This window comes from Eriocheir sinensis, chromosome 2, assembly GCF_024679095.1.
Source record: "Eriocheir sinensis breed Jianghai 21 chromosome 2, ASM2467909v1, whole genome shotgun sequence".
NCBI lineage: Eukaryota > Metazoa > Arthropoda > Malacostraca > Decapoda > Varunidae > Eriocheir > Eriocheir sinensis.
The window spans coordinates 1,461,347-1,482,028 of NC_066510.1; the positions used below are offsets into that span (position 1 = coordinate 1,461,347).

The 20,682-nt window shown below is 42.9% G+C and overlaps 1 protein-coding gene across 2 annotated transcripts; it reads left to right on the forward strand.

The window, feature by feature from the left end:
* The first annotated feature begins 231 nt into the window (after positions 1–231).
* Positions 232–20,327, forward strand: LOC126998415 (coiled-coil domain-containing protein 32-like). 2 transcript variants are annotated; one of them, XM_050860072.1, is made up of 4 exons: positions 232–366; positions 5,957–6,083; positions 10,968–11,216; positions 17,093–20,327. In XM_050860072.1, the coding sequence occupies exons 1-4, from the start codon at positions 361–363 to the stop codon at positions 17,329–17,331; spliced, it is 621 nt and encodes a 206-aa protein (XP_050716029.1). In that variant the 5' UTR covers positions 232–360; the 3' UTR covers positions 17,332–20,327. The 2 variants fall into 2 exon arrangements, with proteins under 2 accessions (XP_050716029.1, XP_050716037.1); XM_050860080.1 differs by having other exon boundaries at positions 10,971–11,216.
* The last annotated feature ends 355 nt before the right edge of the window (positions 20,328–20,682 follow it).

Below are 20,682 nucleotides of genomic sequence, written 5' to 3' on the forward strand. Positions count from 1 at the left end.
TAATAAACAAAACGATCCCTCAATAAAATATTACCGATGACAGTGATGAGTAATGTAACTCTTGCCCTAGGCCTAGGCAATACAGTGTTCCCCTTCGGCCTCGGCTCGCGGCCCACCGAAGAAACAAAAGCAACGGTACATAAGTTTTGAACAATAAGAGAAAAAAGAATGAAAGAAGAAGAGGAAAATAATAGACCCAGACAGTAGAGACACACCAGGGAGTGCCGTTACAAAGGCGAAACTCCCGCCCGGCGACGACTCCTGCAGTGTTGTGACAGCCCCGCCCGCCCCGCCCCGCCCCGCCCCTTGCTGCTGCCCCGACCCCCGAGGCACCTGCTGCTGTCACTGTCTGGAGTCTAGATGCAGGTGCCGCTCCCTTCTTCTTCTTCTTGTTCTTTTGACCTGTAACGCTTTGTATCGCTTCTTAGGTCCTCCTCCTCTCGTTCCTCCCTTCTTCCTATTCACACACCTTCCTTTTCAGTGTTACGGAATTTTCTAAGCTGTAATAAAGTCACTTAGCTTTTGGAGAGTGTCAGTTTTCCTTTTTTTTCCTGAATTAGGAAAGGGTTAATTTCAATTTTCTTGACTGTCACAATCCTAATATAAAACTTTCTCATCTCCACACGAAAAACCCACAAAATTCCCAAAAAACAGGTGCCCAACCAAACCAACCCAATCCCCCACCAACCCAACCTAACCCCCCCCCTCAACCCCCCATCCCCCAAACCTAAACCCAACTAACTAACCCCCACCAACCCCCCCCAACCCAACCCACCAACCCAACCCATCAACCCCCAACCCCCAACAACCTAACCCAACCCAACCCAACCCAACCCAACCCAACAACAACCCAACCCAACCCCAACCCAACCCAACCTAACCTATCCAACCCAAACCCAACCCATCCCAACCCAACCCCATCCCAACCCAAACCCAAAACCAACCCCAATCCAACCCCCAACCCAACAACCCCCAACCCAACCTATCCCAACATAACAACCTGAACCAATCCCAACTCAACCCAACCCAACCCAATAAGTCCCATCCCAACTCTATCCACCCCCAACCCAACCCATCCCAACCTAACCTAACTTAACTCTACCCTACCTAACCTCATCCAACCCAACCAACTAAACTAAAACCTATTGTTTTCGTTGTCGCTTCAAAATTGTCCCGACTGTGCACGTTGAACACTACTTTACGATACGTTAACGCAAACCAGCCCAAGAGGCCGTAAGGCACTGCTTCATGCATAATCAGTCGCGCGCTGTATGTGATGGGAAGAGGGGTGGCACGGTCTCCAGGAGAATTTTTTTTTTTTATTTATTTTTTTTTTTATTTTTATGGTTTCGAACAGGGTTCAACACTGATATACCGATACAGAAATAAATGCAGAAACGTGAGGTGCTACGGCGCGAAGAGAGAGCCCATACCTCCTGAATATTATCCGTCACTTATCCTTACTTATTCAGACATTTGTGCCCTTTTTTCCCCTGCTGTGCCTGCCCCAAGGGAAGGGTGCCCCCCCCCAGGGTGCCCCCCCCCCCCCCGGCCAGACAATGCCCATGTCTCGCTTGCCATTCCAACCTTTTGTTCCCTGGCGGGCCACGCAGGCATACTCATTCTAAGTACTGTACTGTTCCAGCCGTGGCCAGCATCACACACGGCTCAGCCACCGGGCCGCATATCCCCCAAGTCTGTGGGTGTGTGGTGCCTGAGTGAAGCCGCTCTGCTGTAGCTTTGAAACTAACCACACGGTGTTCTGGACAATACTCTCATTGTGATTCCCACTCAAAATCACCGGGATTATTTTAGTGTTTTCCCATACTCACCCCTCACAACCAAAATTGGCTAGGGGGCCATTGAGATTTCGGGGAATGCGGTGGTAAACATGAAATGCGTCGCAAATGCATAGTTTTTGAGTTATGAGGGGTTGAAAAATACCCTAGATGTAGGAAAATTCCTTACAATTACTTAGATGTAGGGAAATTTCATACATTCTGTTTTTTTTTACAACGTACAGAAACCACGCAAGGTAATTATTGAAAATCACTCCGCACCTCGAAAATACGATATTACGCCTCCATATTGTACTTAAGGGCATATTATACATATGGACGATGTGTTTACATGGCGATGCCATTGCAATATGAGCAGCGTTGCCAACGATCCGGTTGGTAATGATACGCTAGGTGAGACCAGGTCCACCACGCGTGGTTATTATTATTATTATTATTTTGGAACACGCACCTTTACCTATTACTATTTCTGATGGTACGTTAGGTTAGCGATGGTACGCTTAGTTAGCCATTAGCCCACGCATGTGAGACCAGGTCCACCACGCGTGGTTATTTTTTTTTTAGAACATGCACCTGTAAGAGGGGGGGTCCAGGGGGGGGCGCAGCCCCCCCTTGGTTAGCAGGTCGTAAAGTTCGGTTGGAGTAGTTTAAATATTCTCCTCCACCCAAATACCCCAAGTTCACGCAGGTCCCCCAAGATCGTTGGGGGAAGGGGATTAATTCGGCTTTACTTCTAAGTACTTTTTTTTTTTTTTTACTATGATATATGGAGGCGTATTATCGTATTCTGGAGGCGCGGAGTCAATATCCACAATCACCTTGTATACTGGGAATACGAGCCCGTGAAGCAGATTCAAAATCCGGTCAGTAAGGATTCACGTGTTCGAACAGCTCGGGCAAGAGGTTCGAGAGCCTGGACTTCCTGCACAAGCCGCAGTAGTGTTAAAGGCGCGGTGTTGGATGGATCCCGGCTAGCCAGTGGTTTTACTTGTGTCAGTGATAAACAATGAAGATACACTGTGTTTGGTGCCACGGACTCTACTTGGAGGACAGAAACCTTGCGATGAGGTGACAACCTACTAGTGAGAGGGCATGAGTGTGGTGGAGGCGGTTTATGTGAGCATATATGGCCGCCGGTGCCACGCCAGATGGTGAGTTGAGCACCGTTTGGTGGGTTCACTACACTTCTCTCCCAAAACAAGCTTGGGGATCCACTGAGTGCGTGGTTTTCGTATGGGAAACACTAAATTCGTCACAAACGCTTATTTTAGTGGTGGTGGGAGGAAAAATCCCTAAATTTAGGGAATTTCCCTAGATCTAGGGAGTTTTTATCCCCCCCCCCCACTAAAAAAATACGTGAATGCGACGGATTTCGTGTCCCCCACCCGAAACCCCGCATTCCCACCAGGTCCCCAGGCTTGTTTGGGGGGGGAGGGGGGAGTATGGGCAAACACTAGAATTTTATCAAATCACCTTCTATAACTTCAACCAATCCTTGCATAACCTAACCTAACCTAACCGAACCTGCCCTGTCCAAGACTAGGCGGCACATGCCCATACAGACTTCAAGAATATGCCAGCGGGCCAGTTGTGATGGGTGAGGGGTGCTCGGCCCCTCCCTCCCCTGCCACACACTTTTACTGAAGGTCGTCCCCTCAGGGCAGCCAAGATCATCATCATGATCACCACATGCTGGCTGGCTGGGGGGCACTGTGGGTTTGTGACTTAGGACAGCGTGTGTGGCGACCCCAGACCCCACAACATGACTTTCCCATCACCCCAAACCTCAAAATCAGATTCTTAAAGTTGTGGAAAATTCCTAAGCTGATAAAATACACATCAACATCTTCTTGATCTTGATAAATAATGTGCAGGACATTCATACAGGTGCACAACACACATTTAATGGTAAATTTCCAGAACATCACCCGTGGGATGCTGTTGGACAAAGCAATTTTTCTGGTAGTTTTCGGTGTGTTATGGAATAATCTGCTAACTGTTTCTGTCATAAATCATTAAATGATTGACTTTTCAAGTACTTGCTGCCACAGTCTCTAAATAGCTCACTGAGAGAGGTTCAACTTGCTTACTGTTTCTATATTTCACTCACTGCTCACAAAGATCACAAGTGGGCAAACTAGAACAAAATCAGGCAAATTAATGCTTTTCCTGCTGTGTATTCCTCCAGCGCGCATGTGTGGTGGACAGCAGAGCAACTTATTTCTGCGAGGAGGTATTTCTCACAACATCGGCCCGTGTAGTGGACCACCCCCCGCCGCTGTCCTGTCCCGTCCTGCGCTGTATATTTCTGCCGCCCCACTGCATATTTCTGCCGCCCCGCTGCATGCCATATAAATTTAAACTAACCAAACCTAACTTAATGTAACCTACCTAATGTGGGGGCTTCGCCCCAACCAACCCCCCTTCTATATGTGACGGAAAATCAATACTGCTGTGTGTTGTATGGACACAAAATACTTCATATAGCAACAAGATGTTCTTTGCTGTGAAATGGTTGACATTCTGGAATAATGCCTATTTGATGTGTGTGTGTGTGAGACGCGCCTAAATATTGTGCCACTTCTGACCTGCCTAATGGTCAGCACAATTTGATAATTCATCAAGTTTTACATTTTTGTGTTTTTCTCTGATATCTACAGCTTTTGTTCTATGAAATAATTTTTGTCTGATGAATTTGAAAATTTGACTTACCGGTATTTTCATTTTTTCATTATTTCAAGTCTAATTGCTGGAATAATTGATAAACTATTTATATCCATTAAAACCGGCTTAAATTCTGTAAAACATTTTCTAACGTGAGTTTTTACAAGAAATGCACTTGAAAAACACCTTTTTTTGCACCCTTGGGAGGTACAGGTCTGCTATATTTTTGTGTTCCTAAGGGGATGAATTTCACCGTAACGTTACATCTCTTTTCTAATTTCTACCACAGACTATTCTAACTGCTGCTCTGAACATGCCACCTGCTTGCCTCCACCCCTCCCATGGCCCTGCTGTGTGATGATCACTGTATGTGATATTCAGCATCACGAAACACATGAAAAATTGATCAAATCTTTTTCCAAACATTCTGCCGGGAATTTGAGTCTGGGCCACAAGAGAGGAGGTGGACGCTGACTCATGAGTCAAAGGGAACCCCTGTGGCTCAAGACATTTTTGGATTTTTTTCTTTATGCTGCACACAAATTTTAACTCTAGCTCATCCTGGCACAAGCCAAATCTCATATGCAATAGAAAACCAGCATCTTCATTCTTTCATCCTGGAACAGCCTTCCTTTATCTGTATTTTCTCCTGCCTACTACCTGAACACTTTCTAGAGGGGAGCATCAAGCCACTTCTCCGTCCGATCCTGGCCCTGTCTCAACTATGTTCACTATCCACTATTTGAGCAGCAGCACCAGTGTGCTTTTTCTTTTTTTCCTTTTTAGTTACTTCATTTACTGTAAAAAAAATTGCAGCAGAATGAAGTGTGTGTCTGCTACCAGTCAGGAGCAAACTGACCCCCAGCTAGACAGAAGCTAAGAAATTAGTTAAAAGTAAAACTGCAATGGGGAACTTTCAGAGCTGCTTTTAAGTAGAGAGTGGCACTGCACTTGGTTCTTCTGTGTAGAGCAGGGGTTCCCAAGGTGGTTCCAAAGCCTTGTTAGAAACGACTCGGGAGAATAATTTTTATAGCTTATTGTTTCAGGGTAGCTTTCTATGTTTGAAAATTGGTGCGTTAACCCGTCTGCTGCGATTGTCAGGGATTTGCCTTCACGGGTAGCCCAGTAACAGGTCTTTCTCTGCCTCTGTGGTGGATAGTGGAGTGTTTCCCATGTGGTATTGGTATGCTGGATATCCCCTCCCAAAGACTTTACATTTTCTTCATTGAATTGCAGCAGCCACTTTTTGTTCCATTCCTGTATCTTGGTGATGTCTTCTTGTAGGAAATCTGCAGTCAAGGCGTTAAAGAAGTGTAAATTAAACTGCTGACATCAGGGGGGTCACATGGGTATCGAGATTACTGATAAGGGTTGTGAGTGCAAATATATCAGGAACCACTCATTGGTCTAGAGCTTAATTCAATACCAGACAGAGGGACCAATAAAATGTCTACTGTAGAATGCAATCTATAAGGGAATTCATTTTTTCCCAGGGCAATTTGGATGGCCTGTGGGGCCCAACAAAGGCAAGGGATGTGGAGACGTCCTCACTGAGTTTTGAAGACTCGTTCTCCCCACCCTGCAGCGAGCTTGAGACTGATTCGCCAGACTCCAGGAATGGTATGTTTCTCGCTTGTCTTGCTGCTTGAGTGGGTGGACTTTAGCCCATATTTTTAAACTTCTCGGCCCCTCAGTTCACCTGTTTGAAAAGCCTCTCATAGGAGCTGCTTGGCTTTTCTTGGACTGCTTTGTGATCCTGGTGATAGTTTTACACGACTTCTGCGTCTTGAATGGGAAAAAACACCACCCATGAAAACCCGGTTAGTCTTCTCTGTGGCCTTGGAAAATAGTTGTAGTGGGAGCCCGAGACATTTAATAATATGGAGCTGTGAGTTTTGGCAGGTGTTTGAGTGGTCAAGGTTGAAGTGAGGTGGTCCAGCATGGCACTAGTCTTGTTGAAGGGTATGTTACCAACTTGCATGAGACGGAGGTTGCATTGCTGGATAAAACAAAGTGGCGCCACCATGAACACTCGCCTGCGCCAGAATGGGCTTGGCCAACCATCACGCCCCACCTGGGAAAAGCCTAATGGGTCAGTAGGCCGCGATGTAAAAAAGAAAAAAAAAAAAAAACCTAATTCTTTCTATTTTCCTAACGTTTTTCTTTCATTGTGGAGACCAGCATAATCAGCTTCATTATACAGTAAAACCCTGGGTATCCAGCCCCCAGGGTATCGGGGAACCCCAAGTATCCAGCAAAAATATGGCTGGTCAATGATTTAAATTTTTTTTTAAATTGTTCAAAAATTATGAATTCATGATCAACGTAAGATTTGAAATGCCACGCTTCTGCCACCTCTAGAGTAGGCCTACCCTGCATTCAGCTGAGCCTTTAGCCATACAGCATTGTGCCATGTTACCAGTAGTTCAGTCATGGGCGTGAGATTGCCTTTGTGACGGCAACAGCAACGGAGCTCAGCTAACAAGTTTTGCCAAGGTGGCGGCTAATGTGATTCCCTTATTTAAAAATGGAGGTAAAGTAGAGCCACTAAATTATAGATTGGTCTCACTAACAAGTGTTGCTAAATCATGCAAAAGGGTAATCAAAAAGAAATGGAATGACCACTTGAAAATGAAAAATAACAAGTGACAGCCAATTTGGTTTTCGGCAAGAACGATCATGTGTTGCAAGCTTGGTCTGTTTTTACTTGAGAGTAATTGCCATAGTGCAGGAGATAGATGGATGGGTGAATTGCATATATCTGGACATGAAAAAATGCATTTGACAAATTACCACATACTGGATTACTATCCCTGCACTATTGTGGAGGGATAGAATGTGAGGGTGTTGCAAAATGAGGAAAAGATGAAAAGCAAATAGGGTTGAAGGACAAAAAAATGTGTGTGTGCATTTACCTATTTGTGGTTTCCAGGGCCTGAGGTAAGCCGGGATGGTCCCGGCTCCACGTAGGGGGCTTTGTGGTGCAGTGGTTAGCACACTTGGCTCACAACCAAGAGAGCCCGGGTTCGATTCCCGGGCAGAGTGGAAACATTTGGGCGGCTTTTCCGATACCCTACGCTCCTGTCCACCCAGCAGTGAATGGGTACCAGGTATTAATCGGGGTTGTGTCCCGTCTCCTGGGATCTGTTCCCTTCTCCTATAATTCCTTCCCCTTTTGTCTCTCTCCGGCATATGACCACAGATGTTGCGCCGACTAGACAAAACTTTCCAACTTTTTTCTGGCTCCACAGTCTCCTCCTTTAGACCTTTCCACTCACCCACACTTCTGTAATGGAAACTACTTCTTTTTATCCCTCAGACATGTTCCTTTTTTTCACCTTCTTACTGTGTCCTCTCAGCCCCTCCTCCCCTCTGTCACAACCAAGTCGCTTCCATCCAATGTGTCCAGTCCACTAGTAAATTTATACAAAGCTATTACTAAGTCTCCTCTTTGTCTCCTCTCCTCAAGTGTAGTCAGTTCCATTTCCTCCAGTCTGTTCTCATATGGCAGACTCAACAACTCTGGCACCATTTTGGCCGCTATCCTCTGTGTCCTTTCCAGCTCCCTTATCTCTTTCTTCCTGTGGGGGACCAAACCAGGGCTGCATATTCCTGTCTTGGTCTTATCATTGCCGGTGATTTTTTTCATCATATCCTTGTCCATAAAATTAAACGCCGTTCTAATGTTTTGCAACAGACTATATGTGTCTCCAAATATTCCATTGATGTGCTTATCAGAGGTCAGTATGTCTTGAACAATCACTCCATGGTCCCTTTCATTGTTTACTGCTTCTATTACTGTCTCACCCATCTTATATGTTGCCGTGGGCCTGTTCTTACTTTTTCCCATTCTCACTCTATGCCATTTCTTTGTGTTGAATTCCATGTCCCACTGCTTACTCCATTCATGTATCTCATTTAAGCAGGGTTGGCAATGATTTAATCAAATGATTAAATCATCGATTTTTTAACTAAAAAAATCATAATTTATTTGATTTTTTATTTATTTTTTTGACTAAAAGTAACTATTCCATAAGTTCAGTGATGTGCTCCAAAGATGGTAAAGTAAAACAACCTATTCATGTGCAATGATTCATTTATTCTCTTCAAGGTATATACAAAAAAAAAAAAGAATACTACATTATTATATCCTCTTGCTCTAATGTAGCCAACTTGCCATATGTTTCTACTAGGTAAAAAATCAGCCTCCTTTAGTCTTTACTAACTTAGCAGGCAATGTATCATAATAATAACCAAGGTTAGCAACCAAACCGTAACAGAGTAAAAGTAGATATTCTTCTCTATGGTAATAATATAATATGCTGTCATGAAAATGACAACTTTAGGCAACTCTATCTGTCCTAAACCTGGTCCTGTACTATCTACAAACAAGTATTGAACAAGTATGTATCTAGATCCTTGACTGTGCTCAGACTTACAGGCCATAAACTTAAATTTAAAGTAACCTATGCAGACTTTCAAATCACTCGGCAGGATATATATATATATATATATATATATATATATATATATATATATATATATATATATATATATATATATATATATATATATATATATATATATATATATATATATATATATATATATATTAAAAAATAGAATAAAAAAATAATAAAATAAAAAAATAAATTATTTTTTTAATTTTTTTATTTAAAAAAAAAATTAACCAACCCTGCATTTAAGTCATTTTGAAGCCTCTCAGAATCTTGTTGTTTCTTTATCGTTCTCTTGAGCTTGGCATCATCTGCAAACATACTCAAATAGCTTGGCCTCAAAACATCTTTCATTAAACCATTCCTTTTTTCCTTTCTTCTTTACTACATAGAATGGTACACATTAATTTATTCCTTCATTGTACACCTTTAACCCTAGAACAGTTACATGGTACAAAATCATACTTACGCGCATTAGTTTGTGTGCCGGAAGGTGTTGTTGTGCACCTCATACTCTGTTCACTGGAAGCGTGTATCTGGCTCCTAGCGGGGTTTTGTATTGATGCACATGATGGGCTATCTGATCATAATCCTCGCTCCCGGGCGCTGCTCGTGATTGGCTGTCTAGTCGTGTGCTCAGTCACGGGACTATCTGATGTTGCGTTTTTTAATTACCGTTTACCGTTGATGAGGTTTCAGGCCCCGGTCCGCCACCGTAGCAGTGCTCCACAGGGCCCCTAACATTATAACAGTAATATTAGCACCTAAAGTTGTCCTCAATCCTCATATTTGTTGAGTCGTAGGATTTAGTGAATAAGTGAGTCTTCAGCGCTTTCTTGAAGATTGCCAGACTGTCACTGTTCTTAACATCCCCAGGTAACTCATTATAGAGCCGCAGGGCACTCTTCTCAAATGCTCTGAAACCCAGTTCCAGGTTGGCCCTGGGCTCATAGAGTCTGTACTGTTCTGTACTGTGTCTCACTGACATGGTGGTGTCCAAATGAAAATCCTGTAGTATATTTCTCAAATATCCAGGTTTACCAAGTCGCGTTGCTTGATAAGTCAAGACACATATTTTGTAGACTATTCGTGCCTTAATGGGTAGCCATTGCAAGTCTATAAGTGCAGGTGTTATTCTCTCACGTGGGGGCAGACCCTTTATTAGCCTTGCAGCTCTGTTCATAACAAGTTGTAGTTTCTTCAGCAGATGTTTAGGAAGGCCATAATAAAGTGAGTTACAATAATCCAGCTTACTAGTTACATGATTATATATAAGCACAGGGACGTGCACAGGTATATAAGCATCTTCATAGTCTTATCATCCAGGTATTTCTTGACAAATGCAATATTTCTCAGATGGGTAGCCTGCCGTTCTCACCACCTGATTGATCTGTTCTTTGAATGATAGAGTGCAGTCAAGTATCACACCTAAATCTTTGACTGACTCTTTTACAGTCATAGTGTCATCTTTTATCCGAAGAGTGGAAATATCTAGCCTCCTGAGATCCTTGTTCTTCCTGACAATCAAGCATTCAGTTTTATCCTCATTCAGCTTCAGTTGCTTAGAATTCATCCATTTCCCAACATCATCCATAATTCTTCTCGGCTTATCTTAAGTGTTTTCCACATCACTCAGCGACAAATAGAACTGTGTATCATCAGCATACAGTTTAAAGTCAACTTCATGCCTCATGACTCCCGTAGCAAACCTACGCTGTTTTGGTAGAAAGAAAAAGACTCGGTAATGATTGTAGAACATAAATACATTTGTCACAACTCGGTAAAACAAAAAATAAAGAAATTATGGCGAGTATGATAGTATCTAGTGAATGGAATTGAATGTATTCAGTCCTCCGTAGCACAAGTAGCAGTGAGTCTTGTGCGCGGCGAGATCACTGCCATGGAATGTGAGATGTTCGGTGTTTCGTTTATATCCACTGCTCCAAACGAAGGGGTTAATACCGATATCAGTTTTTATTTATTACTGTCCCTTCATCTGTCCTTCACCCTAAAATTTCATTACTAAATCAAGTGCCTTTCCTTCCAGCAGAAAAGTATGTCCCTCTGCAAGACTCACCTCAGTACCTGGCAGGACTGGAGGGCAAGCTGGCGCGCCTTCGAGGCCGCACGGAGTCCAGCAGGAAGACAGAAAGTCGCCGGCTCCTGGACGCCCTGGCTGGCTCCAGATCCTGCCACATTGCACAGCTGATGCAGGACACCAACACACCCACACTCCCTGCAGCTGACCAGAGTGACCCCACACCCTCCTCCTTGGCATCCACCATTGACCCACAAGGTATAGGAACACTAGTCTTGGCATTTTGAGTGAGTGAGTGCATGACTGGGGTGTATCTAGGAAAGCCTGATTTATTTATTTTATTTATTTATTTTTATTTATTTATTTTTTACAGTATGGGAAACCACTCAATGGCAAAAAAAGAAAACAATAATGAAAAAAAGCCTGCAAATCACTGCTCAAAAATAAGAAATGTGTTTGTGGATTTCAAATGTGGTAAATAAATTCAAATAAGGGAGCACACTGCACCACACACTGATGATATAAATAGATGAGAGGGGTGACTTCACCTTCCAAGCTCCCTAGATCTGGTATCAGGCAAAGACTGAAGTCAGGCCAGAAACACTTTACCCGTCCGCTGCATTAGGCACGCAATTGACTTTCACTGGTAGCCTGGTACCATATAGTCCCAGGTCTTTCTCTGCCTCTGTGGTGGATAGTGGAGTGTTTCCCATGTGGTATTGGTATGCTGGATTCCCCCTCCCAAGGTTCATGACTACGTTTTCTTCATTGAATTGTAGCAGCCACTTTTTATTCCATTCCTGTAGCTTGGTGATGTCTTCTGGTAGGAAATCTGCAGTCAAGGGGGTAAGTGCTTAGCTGATATTACAGGCACTGAGGAAGTAGTTGTTGTTGTTGAGGTATCACTCGTTGAAGCAGGTAACAGAGACTTTGAACAGCTGTGGGGTGATTCCACTGATTTTTTTTTTTTTTTTTTTTTTTTTTTTTTTTTTTTTCACGTCTTGGCCTATAGCGCCGGTAGGCTTCTTCCTGGTGGATCCTGAACTCCTGATGGTCGGTCCAAGGCTTCTTCCCGGTGGGGCCTGATGGTCGGCCCAGCCCGTTCTGGCGCAGGCGAGTGTTTATAGTGGCGCCATCTTGCATTGGCTCATGCTGCCCTCCCGGAGCTCATCTTTAATCCTAGAATCTAGAGTCCGGGTTGATAGGTGATCTTCTGGACAGCATGTGGGTAGTTTTAAGCCACTCGGCGGCGGCTGAAAAATCCCAGCTTGGTGGCACTGGTTGGAGATTGAACTCATGTCCTCCTGAACGCGGGGCCGTCTCGCTATCCGTTCAGCCACCGCCTCCCCAAATTATTACTATAAATGGATTGGCTTTCTCTGTACTGTAGCCAGGTTAGAATCCTGAAGCCTGCAGCCGCCATCTTAAGATTCCCTCGGGCCGAGGCATATATGTAAAAATTTGGCATCAGCGCTCGCTGAGTGACAGTAGCACGTGGTAAAACATTTCATTACAAAGTTATTACTTTATTGAAATTTTCAATGCCCTAGCTACTAGCTTTTTATTCGTTTATGGGAAAAAAACACTCGTTAGCTGTCTCCATATCTCGTACAAAACAACAGTTTTTCGCGTTAATCGACTGTTACATCCTTTATATAGTATGTATGATATGTGTTTGTTTGCAAAGTAATTTTTCAGTGGATTGAGAAATAGTAAATGTTCATTATCACAAAAATAAATGAGGATAAATTATGTTCGTGTGATATATTTCTCATGGTTACCGATTAAAACAATTATCCATATTCTAAATCTAAGATTTGAAACAGAAAACGAATCAGTTTGATGAGTTACTAAAGAACATTCAACTAACAAACTATTACACGTATATAAACTCCAAACGCCACACAAGTCACCAGTTTGAGAACTGCAGTAGTGAATGAGTTGAGGAAAGTCACAGTGTTAACCACATTGAAATCTTTGGGTGACTGACAAATGCAGCAATTGGCTTCGTTTTCTTTAAGGATATAAAACAGAAAACTACTAATATTAATGGGTAACCATGAGAAATATATCAAATGAATATACAGTATCCTCATTTATTTTAGTGATAACCAACATTTGCCATTTCCCAATCCACTGAAAAATTACTTTGCAAGCAAACACATATCATACATACTATATAAAGGATGTAACAGTCAAATAACGCGAAAAACTGTTGTTTTGTACGAGATATGGAGACAGGTAACGAGTGTTTTTTTCCCATAAACGAATAAAAAGCTAGTAGTTAGGGCATTGAAAATTTCAATAAATTAATAACTTCGTAATGAAATGTTTTACCACGTGCTACTGCCACTCAGCGAGCGCTGATGCCAAATTTTTACACGTATGCCTCAGCCCGAGGGAATCTTAAGATGGCGGCTGCAGGCTTCAGGATTTGCACGGAGTCAACCAATCCAGTTATAATAGAGATCAGTGGGTGATTCTTTGTGGGACTAGGGGTTGTATTTTAAAACATTTCGCCGCCTGAGTTCTCATAATTGACAAGGTTTTCATAGGAGTTTTGGGCATTGCCAGTAGTAGTTTTATGACTCTGGTGGTAGTTTGACTCTTCTTCTATACCATGAACCTAAGAAAAGACTCATTACAACCCAATTGATCCCCTCTTTGACCTTTAGAAATAGTTAGTAAGAATCAAAAGTGTCTTAAAATACCAACCTAGGTGTTTCAGTGGTGCCTTATTTAGATTTAGGTCAACTCTCACAGGTGTGAAATCCAGGGGACTGCCCACCACCTAAAATCTAACTTATCAGTGGATCCTTGCTGCAAATTTTATGAGCTTTATTTAGGGAAACAAAAAGAGGAAGCCATAAGTGTCATCAGATTCAGCCTTTGAGTGTTTGAGAAAAAAAAGGGTTGTTGGCCAGTGCCTCATTTTCTAACCGTATGCACTTTGAGTATGATGTAGGTCTCAGTGGTCAACTTGTTTATAAAAGAGAAAAAAAAATCTTTAAAAAAATTGACTTTGAAAATCATGTGCGAACTTTGTTTGTCATGTGAAATGAAAGGTGAGGCACGAAGAAAGGAAAGCCGAGAGATTTACAGTCAGACAGATAGATAGATAGATAGATATTTATTGAGCACAACAAAAAAAATGTATTACAGTCACAAAAAGACTTGAAAAAATAGGGTTCAGCAAATTACTTTCATTCATTCTCTGTAACTGAATTGAGACATAAAAAACATGGATAACGTAAAACATCTATTTAAACAAACGTATGAAACACATGAAGCAAATTAAACACAACTCTCACACAGACAAAACTAGAATGACCAGACCCGCACTGCTCGGTCAGCTTCATTTACACCACTGCCAGTCGATATGCGTGTACATGTTCAACCAGACTTGTTTAGTAAATCCCTGCATACAGTGGACTGGCCCAAGTTCATCAACCCATCCACTGCGATTTGCACGGATTTTGCCTTCACTGGTAGCCTGGTAACATACACTCCCAGGTCTTTCTCTGCCTCTGTGGTGGGTAGTGGAGTGTTTCCCATGTGGTATTGGTATGCTGGATTACCCCTCCCAAGGTGCATGACTACATTTTTCTTCATTGAATTGTAGCAGCCACTTGTTGCTCCACTCCTGTAGCTTGGTGATGTGTCCTTGTAGGAAATCCACATCCAAGGGGTTAAAGCTGAAATTCAACATATATAGGTCCGTCAAATTGAGGGTTTCCTGTCCTGTGAATGACTTACTGATACATGTTCCTTTCTATAAAACTAAGGCAAATATCAAATGGGTAATGAAAACTGAAGCATAACTGTTAGCATTGGGTCGGCAGGTGCACGTAAACAAAGAATGTGCTACGTGTTGACATTGTGGTGCCATAGGTTGGTACTATAAGACACTTTCGCTTCTCACATCAGCTATTTCTAAAGGTCAAAGAGGGGGTCAGTCGGGTTCTAATGAGAGTTTCTTCAGGTTCATGGTGCAGGAGAAGGGTCAAAGAGGGGGTCAGTCGGGTTCTAATGAGAGTTTCTTCAGGTTCATGGTGCAGGAGAAGGGTCAAACTACCACCAGGGTCATAGAACTACTCCTGGAAATGCCCACAACTCCTATGAGAGCCTTGTCAAATATGTGTTCTTGGGCGGCGAAAGGTTTTATAATACGACCCATAGTGTTTACATGTGCACCTTATATACACTACCCAGAGCCAACTGAGAGCAGGGAGACAGCTTCTGGTGATTAAAAAATGCTGGCTTGAAGGAGTTTTACTGTATTTTTAAGCAACTTTTATCAGCTCTTCTTAAATATGTTGCAGTACAGTGTTTGCTTGATAATGTGGGGGGGTAACACAGACTTAACCCCTTGACTGTGGATTACCTACCAGAAGACGTCACCAAGCTACAGGAGTGGAACAAAAAGTGGCTGCTACAAATCAATGAAGAAAAATGTATAGTCATGCACCTTGGGAGGGGATATCCAGCATACCAATACCACATGGGAAACACTCCACTATCCACCACAGAGGCAGAGAAAGACTATATGTATATGTAACCAGGCTACCAGTGAAAGCCAAATCCGTGCCAATCGCAGCGGACGGTTTAAGGGAGATTGTAAATGGGTAACAAATTGAAGTGTGTGAAGCCACTGGACCATTAACCTGCTCATTATCAACAAACACTCATTGTTATTCATGGTAAATTTTGATGGAGAGACTGGTGAATTAGTCCCATGATTCATAACTACACTGTCATTGCGCTGGGCTTTATTTTGTCGGTTTATACGATTTTTTGTGACCTGTATCGATGAGTTGATGAATTATCAAATGATCATCAGTTGTTACAAAAAATCAATGGCATTATTTTTTTCATATTATCTCTGTCTGTGAGTGTTACATGACCATTGAGTTACTCAGAAGAATCAAAAGACAATGACACTCATTTGAATGGCTTCACGAGTGACTCAGATGAGGAATACAGTAATACCTTGCTTTATGAGTGCCTTACTTTAACCCCTTCAACACGAGGACGCGTATACTGCGTCCTTGCGTGCCCCGTACCATATCCGAGGACGCACATACTGCGTCCTGGCTCGCTTTTGCCAATATACAAGTTATTTTATCTATATATTTATGCTTACATCTCAAAATTATCTATTAATTTATATTTCTTTATGTGCACCATTTAATTCTGCATGTTTTCATATATAATACATGATGATTATATTGAGTTTATGGCTGAAAACTTGTTATATTCAATAGCGACATTTGATATTTGGCGCGCACGGTGATCTCAGATACGGCGCAGGGCGCTGTTTTGGCCTGGCCGTTGTGAAGGGGTTAAAAGTATTTTGATTTAGCTACGAGCAGAAAAAAATGTTAAAAATGACCTGGTTTACAAGTGGTGACTTGGTGGATGAGCATCCTGTTGGTACAAATCAAAGATGTGAGTTCCCTTCGTTCACCCCAAGACGAGAGTGCTCTGAGCAGAAAACAATGGGAATGGGGTCTCAGTCTGCGTTGTACATTCACAGAGGTAGCACCCACGCGTTCGTGTCCGCTTATGTTTGTGCAGAATTCCAGAACGAATTAAGCTCGTAAACCGAGGTATGACTGTATATGCCTGAGAATGATAATGAGGTGAGGAGGATGAGAGAGATACGTGATTTGAGTGATAAAGACAAAACACCACCCCACCACACGCCTTCCCGCTCATGGCAAACCCTACCACCCCCTCTCCGGTTTAGGGGGTATGTTTTGGTGTGCAGGAGTGGGGCGCAGTCAGAATGAAGGAGTTAACCCGTCCACTGCAATTGGCATGGATTTGGCTTTCACTGGTAGGCTGGTAACATATATTCCCAGGTCTTTCTCTGCCTCTGTGGTGGATAGTGGAATGTTTCCCATGTGGTACTGGTATGCTGGATATCCCCTCCCAAGGTGCATGACTTTACATTTTTCTTCATTGAATTGTAGCAGCCACTTATTGCTCCACTCCTGTAGCTTGGTGATGTCTTCTTGTAGGAAATCCACAGTCAGGGGGTTAAGTAAAAGATAAATCAGAGTTCTTTTAAATGGTATTCTCCCCAAAATGCAGGTAAAACAAGAGGTACCTTTACTGGAGTTTCTTTTCAGGTGCTTTGGGTGCTATGCTGAGGAGGGTGGTGCCTGACAGGGTAGCCCTCACACCTGAAGAACTCTGTCACCTGCTTCAGTCTGACCTGCTGGCCCAGATGCATGAGTCAGAGCTTGAGGGAGAGGCGCCTTGTGAGACTGCCATCACCAGCAACATAAAGGACCAAGACACTGCCCTTACTCACTCCTCAGGGGCGCTGGATACCAGGGAACCCTCATCAGACGAAGGGGAGAAGTGACTTATGTTTGTGTATTGACTTGCAGTAAAGCAGACAGACCAAAAAGTTAGTAAAAATATAATCCCAGTCTTGCGAGGAGGCGCCAGGTGCTGCACTGACTGGGACTTTAGATACTGGAGAACTCGCAGCAGATGGAAAGTGATTTTTTTATATTATTATTATTTTTGTTTTTTCTGCAGTAAAGGTGAAAGAGCAAGGGATGAATAGAAATTAAATACCAGCCATGCTAGGGAGGCAACATTCAGCACTCATTCCTGGGAACCCTTGCCTGATGGAAAGAGAACTAATTTTATTTTAACAATAAAAGACAGACTACATATTATAGAAAGAGGAGAATTGCCACAACACACTGCTCTTGCAAATAAAACAGATGCCGAACAAGACCAAGGACTAAATGAAAATGGCTGTGAAGTTGCATGAATGATATCCAAAGGTGATCAAATTTAGTTTCAGAAGTGTCTTGATACCTCGCTACAGAAAGAGTTGCAGTCATGAGGAGGCAGTGTAGAATACAAAGAAAATGATTATCCAAAGTTGCTTCCACAAAGAGAATAAAAGATACCAAAATAGATTAAATTTAGTTAATCGTGGCCTCTGTTCCTCTTCTGTTCTAAATACTAGTGGATTCCTTTGGGCCATCAGAGACAGTCAACTTGTGCTACGTCATGTTGAGTAGCAGTGGATTGTAATTTCCTGCCTTCAAGAATTCTGGCTGTTGGGATTTCTCGATGACTGGAATTTGCTTACTTTCACTGTCTGCAGAAGTATTTACAAAATAACTAGAAAATACTTGAAAAATGTTCCTTCTACAGAAAGAATAGAAGATGCCATAAGGCAGCTTTCTCGCCAAAGTGGCACGTCGCACGTGGCAAATGGCAGGAGGCAAGTGGCAAGTGACACGCGGCACAGTGCTGTCACACCAAAGTGGCTTGTAGTGCACGTCACTGCTCATTTCACAAGCTGGAATCGTCAGAGGATGAGGCAGACATAGTTGGTGTGATCGGTGCTGTAGTTGCCTGGAGGAGACACAAGAGGAAAAGGTGCTGGATACACCCGTAGCTGAAAGATAATGTTGGGGCTCACAGTGCCTCAAGCTGTAATCTGCTCATGTTGTGTCATATGAACAGCTGAGGGCTCCTACAACTTGAAAGTAGATGTTAAAAGCCTCACCCTCTGGAAGAGAAATACTCGTGATCGCTTCACTGCGGACTGCACACCCTAGCCTCCTCATGGGCGACCGAGGCAGTGCTGTCTAATGTGGCTGGAATAAATCTGTTAGATGACTTCAGAATTACTCTACATATGTCATATATCCACAGGATTTTTTGTTGTTGAATCTTTAATGTCATTTGTATTAATATGATTAATATTATCTTGGTTATTAATCACTTTGGGTGTGAGAACTCCATTAAAATTGTGACAACACTGTCCGAGGTGGCACGCCGCATGCTGAGAAGAAAACAGTCTGGTCCCATCTTGGAGTGGCAAGCAAGTTGCACGTGGCACAGGCAACGTGTCACGCCACTCCTGTGTGAAGGTCTGACTTGATTGTGGACGTTCGTTTTCAAGTGGCATGTGACGTGCCACTTTGGTGTGAAAGCTGCCTAGGATCAGATATGTTGTGATGCTGCCCCATAGAAAACTAGTCGTGGGAAGGAGGAAGTAGAAGAGAAGGAAGGCAGTTCCAGCATTTAACAATGAGAGCTGAAAGAGTAGTCATTGGTTAACTCTTGCATCAGTAGGCTGGACAGCATTGGTATGAGCTTGAGGAGAGTCTTGTAAAGCAGACCCATGGGAGGGGCGGAGGTATTCCTTCCTCTTCTTCACTGGTGTTGTTGATGAGCAAAACTCAGTGATGTTAGTGTATAATGAATGTAGCATTACATAATAAAGATCAAACACATTGAGAGAAAATGTATTGTAACATCATCATTCTGTACTTTTTTGAGGAGGAAATGTGAGGATCATGTTTTAACTTTCTTAAGGTTGAGCTGCACAGAAAAACTAAAATGTGTTTGAGTTTCTTTTGCTGTGCTCCCTCTCACCTAACCTTTGCCGGGATGGGACTGGGAGAAACTCACCAGCAGGCTGGTACAATGCCGAGCTCCCAAGGCAAACCCCAAGACTATGTATGATATGATTGATTGAGATATGTATTTAACGGCCTAGAAAAGTAGTAGTAGAAGTGGTAATAGTAATAGTAGTAGTAGTAGTAGTAGTAGAAGTAGTAGTAGTCAGGGATGGGCAGTATCGCGATACATCTATTGGCGGTATCATCGATGCCTGCTCGTTGGAGCTCCCACCAGGGGATGGCCACGGCAGAAGAGTTTCCAACTTTCTCTATCAGGACACTCCCTCCTTGCCTGCTCAAAGTTTCTCAAAGATCTTTCCCCCCTCTCCCAAACGTACTCTTGCACCCTATCCCTCCATTTCACTGGAGGTCCTCCTCTAGCATTCCCTCCCTCTATCTCACTCACATGCACCCTTCTGGTCATCTTACTCTCCTCCATTCGCTCCATGTGGCCAAACCACTTTAAAGTCTGTCGCTTCACTTCTTCCACCACTCCACACTTCTTCCCTTCACCCCCGTGACACATTCCAAAACGCTCGTCCACACTTTCATTACTCATTCCATCCATTCTACTCACATCACAAGCACTCCTCAAATAACTCATTTCCACTGCCTGCACTCTAGACCTCTGACTTTCATTCCACTTACTTTTGTACTGGTATCAGTATTGCCTTAGCTACTCAATGACAGTATCGTTATATCGGTAAAGCTAAGGCCTTCTCCTCAAAACATTAAAAAAAACAAGACATTGATAAATTAACATAACCAATTTGCTATTAGAGTTCTGAATTGCGAAGGTCCATCATCACTATTTCTTATTTACAATTATTATTTGTTTCAAGTAATACTATCGTGTCTGTCATACACTTACAGTGTGTACATTTGTTTTTCATGCTGTGAGAATAAGTAAAAAGAGTTTTATTCATGTTTTTGTCTGCATGTCACATCCCCAAATAATACATGCAACTTTCTCTGAAACAGACACCATCAGTCACTGGATGGAGGCTATGAGTATAATAAATATGCATGTGAGGGCAATGGGACGGACAAGCGTGTTTTCAGAACTGTCAGCCAATCGTAAGGCAACCGCCTTCAACTGCGGCTTCAAAACGACCCGTTCTCTCTCTCTCTCTCTCTCTCTCTCGCAAGTGTCAGGTCCTTCAAGTTGGAACGAGGAATAAGAAGTTCGATTACGAAATGCGCGGCGTTAAACTCAAAAGCGTTCAATGCGTCAAGGACTTTTTTTTTTTTTTTTTTTTACAGCAAAGGAGACAGCTCAA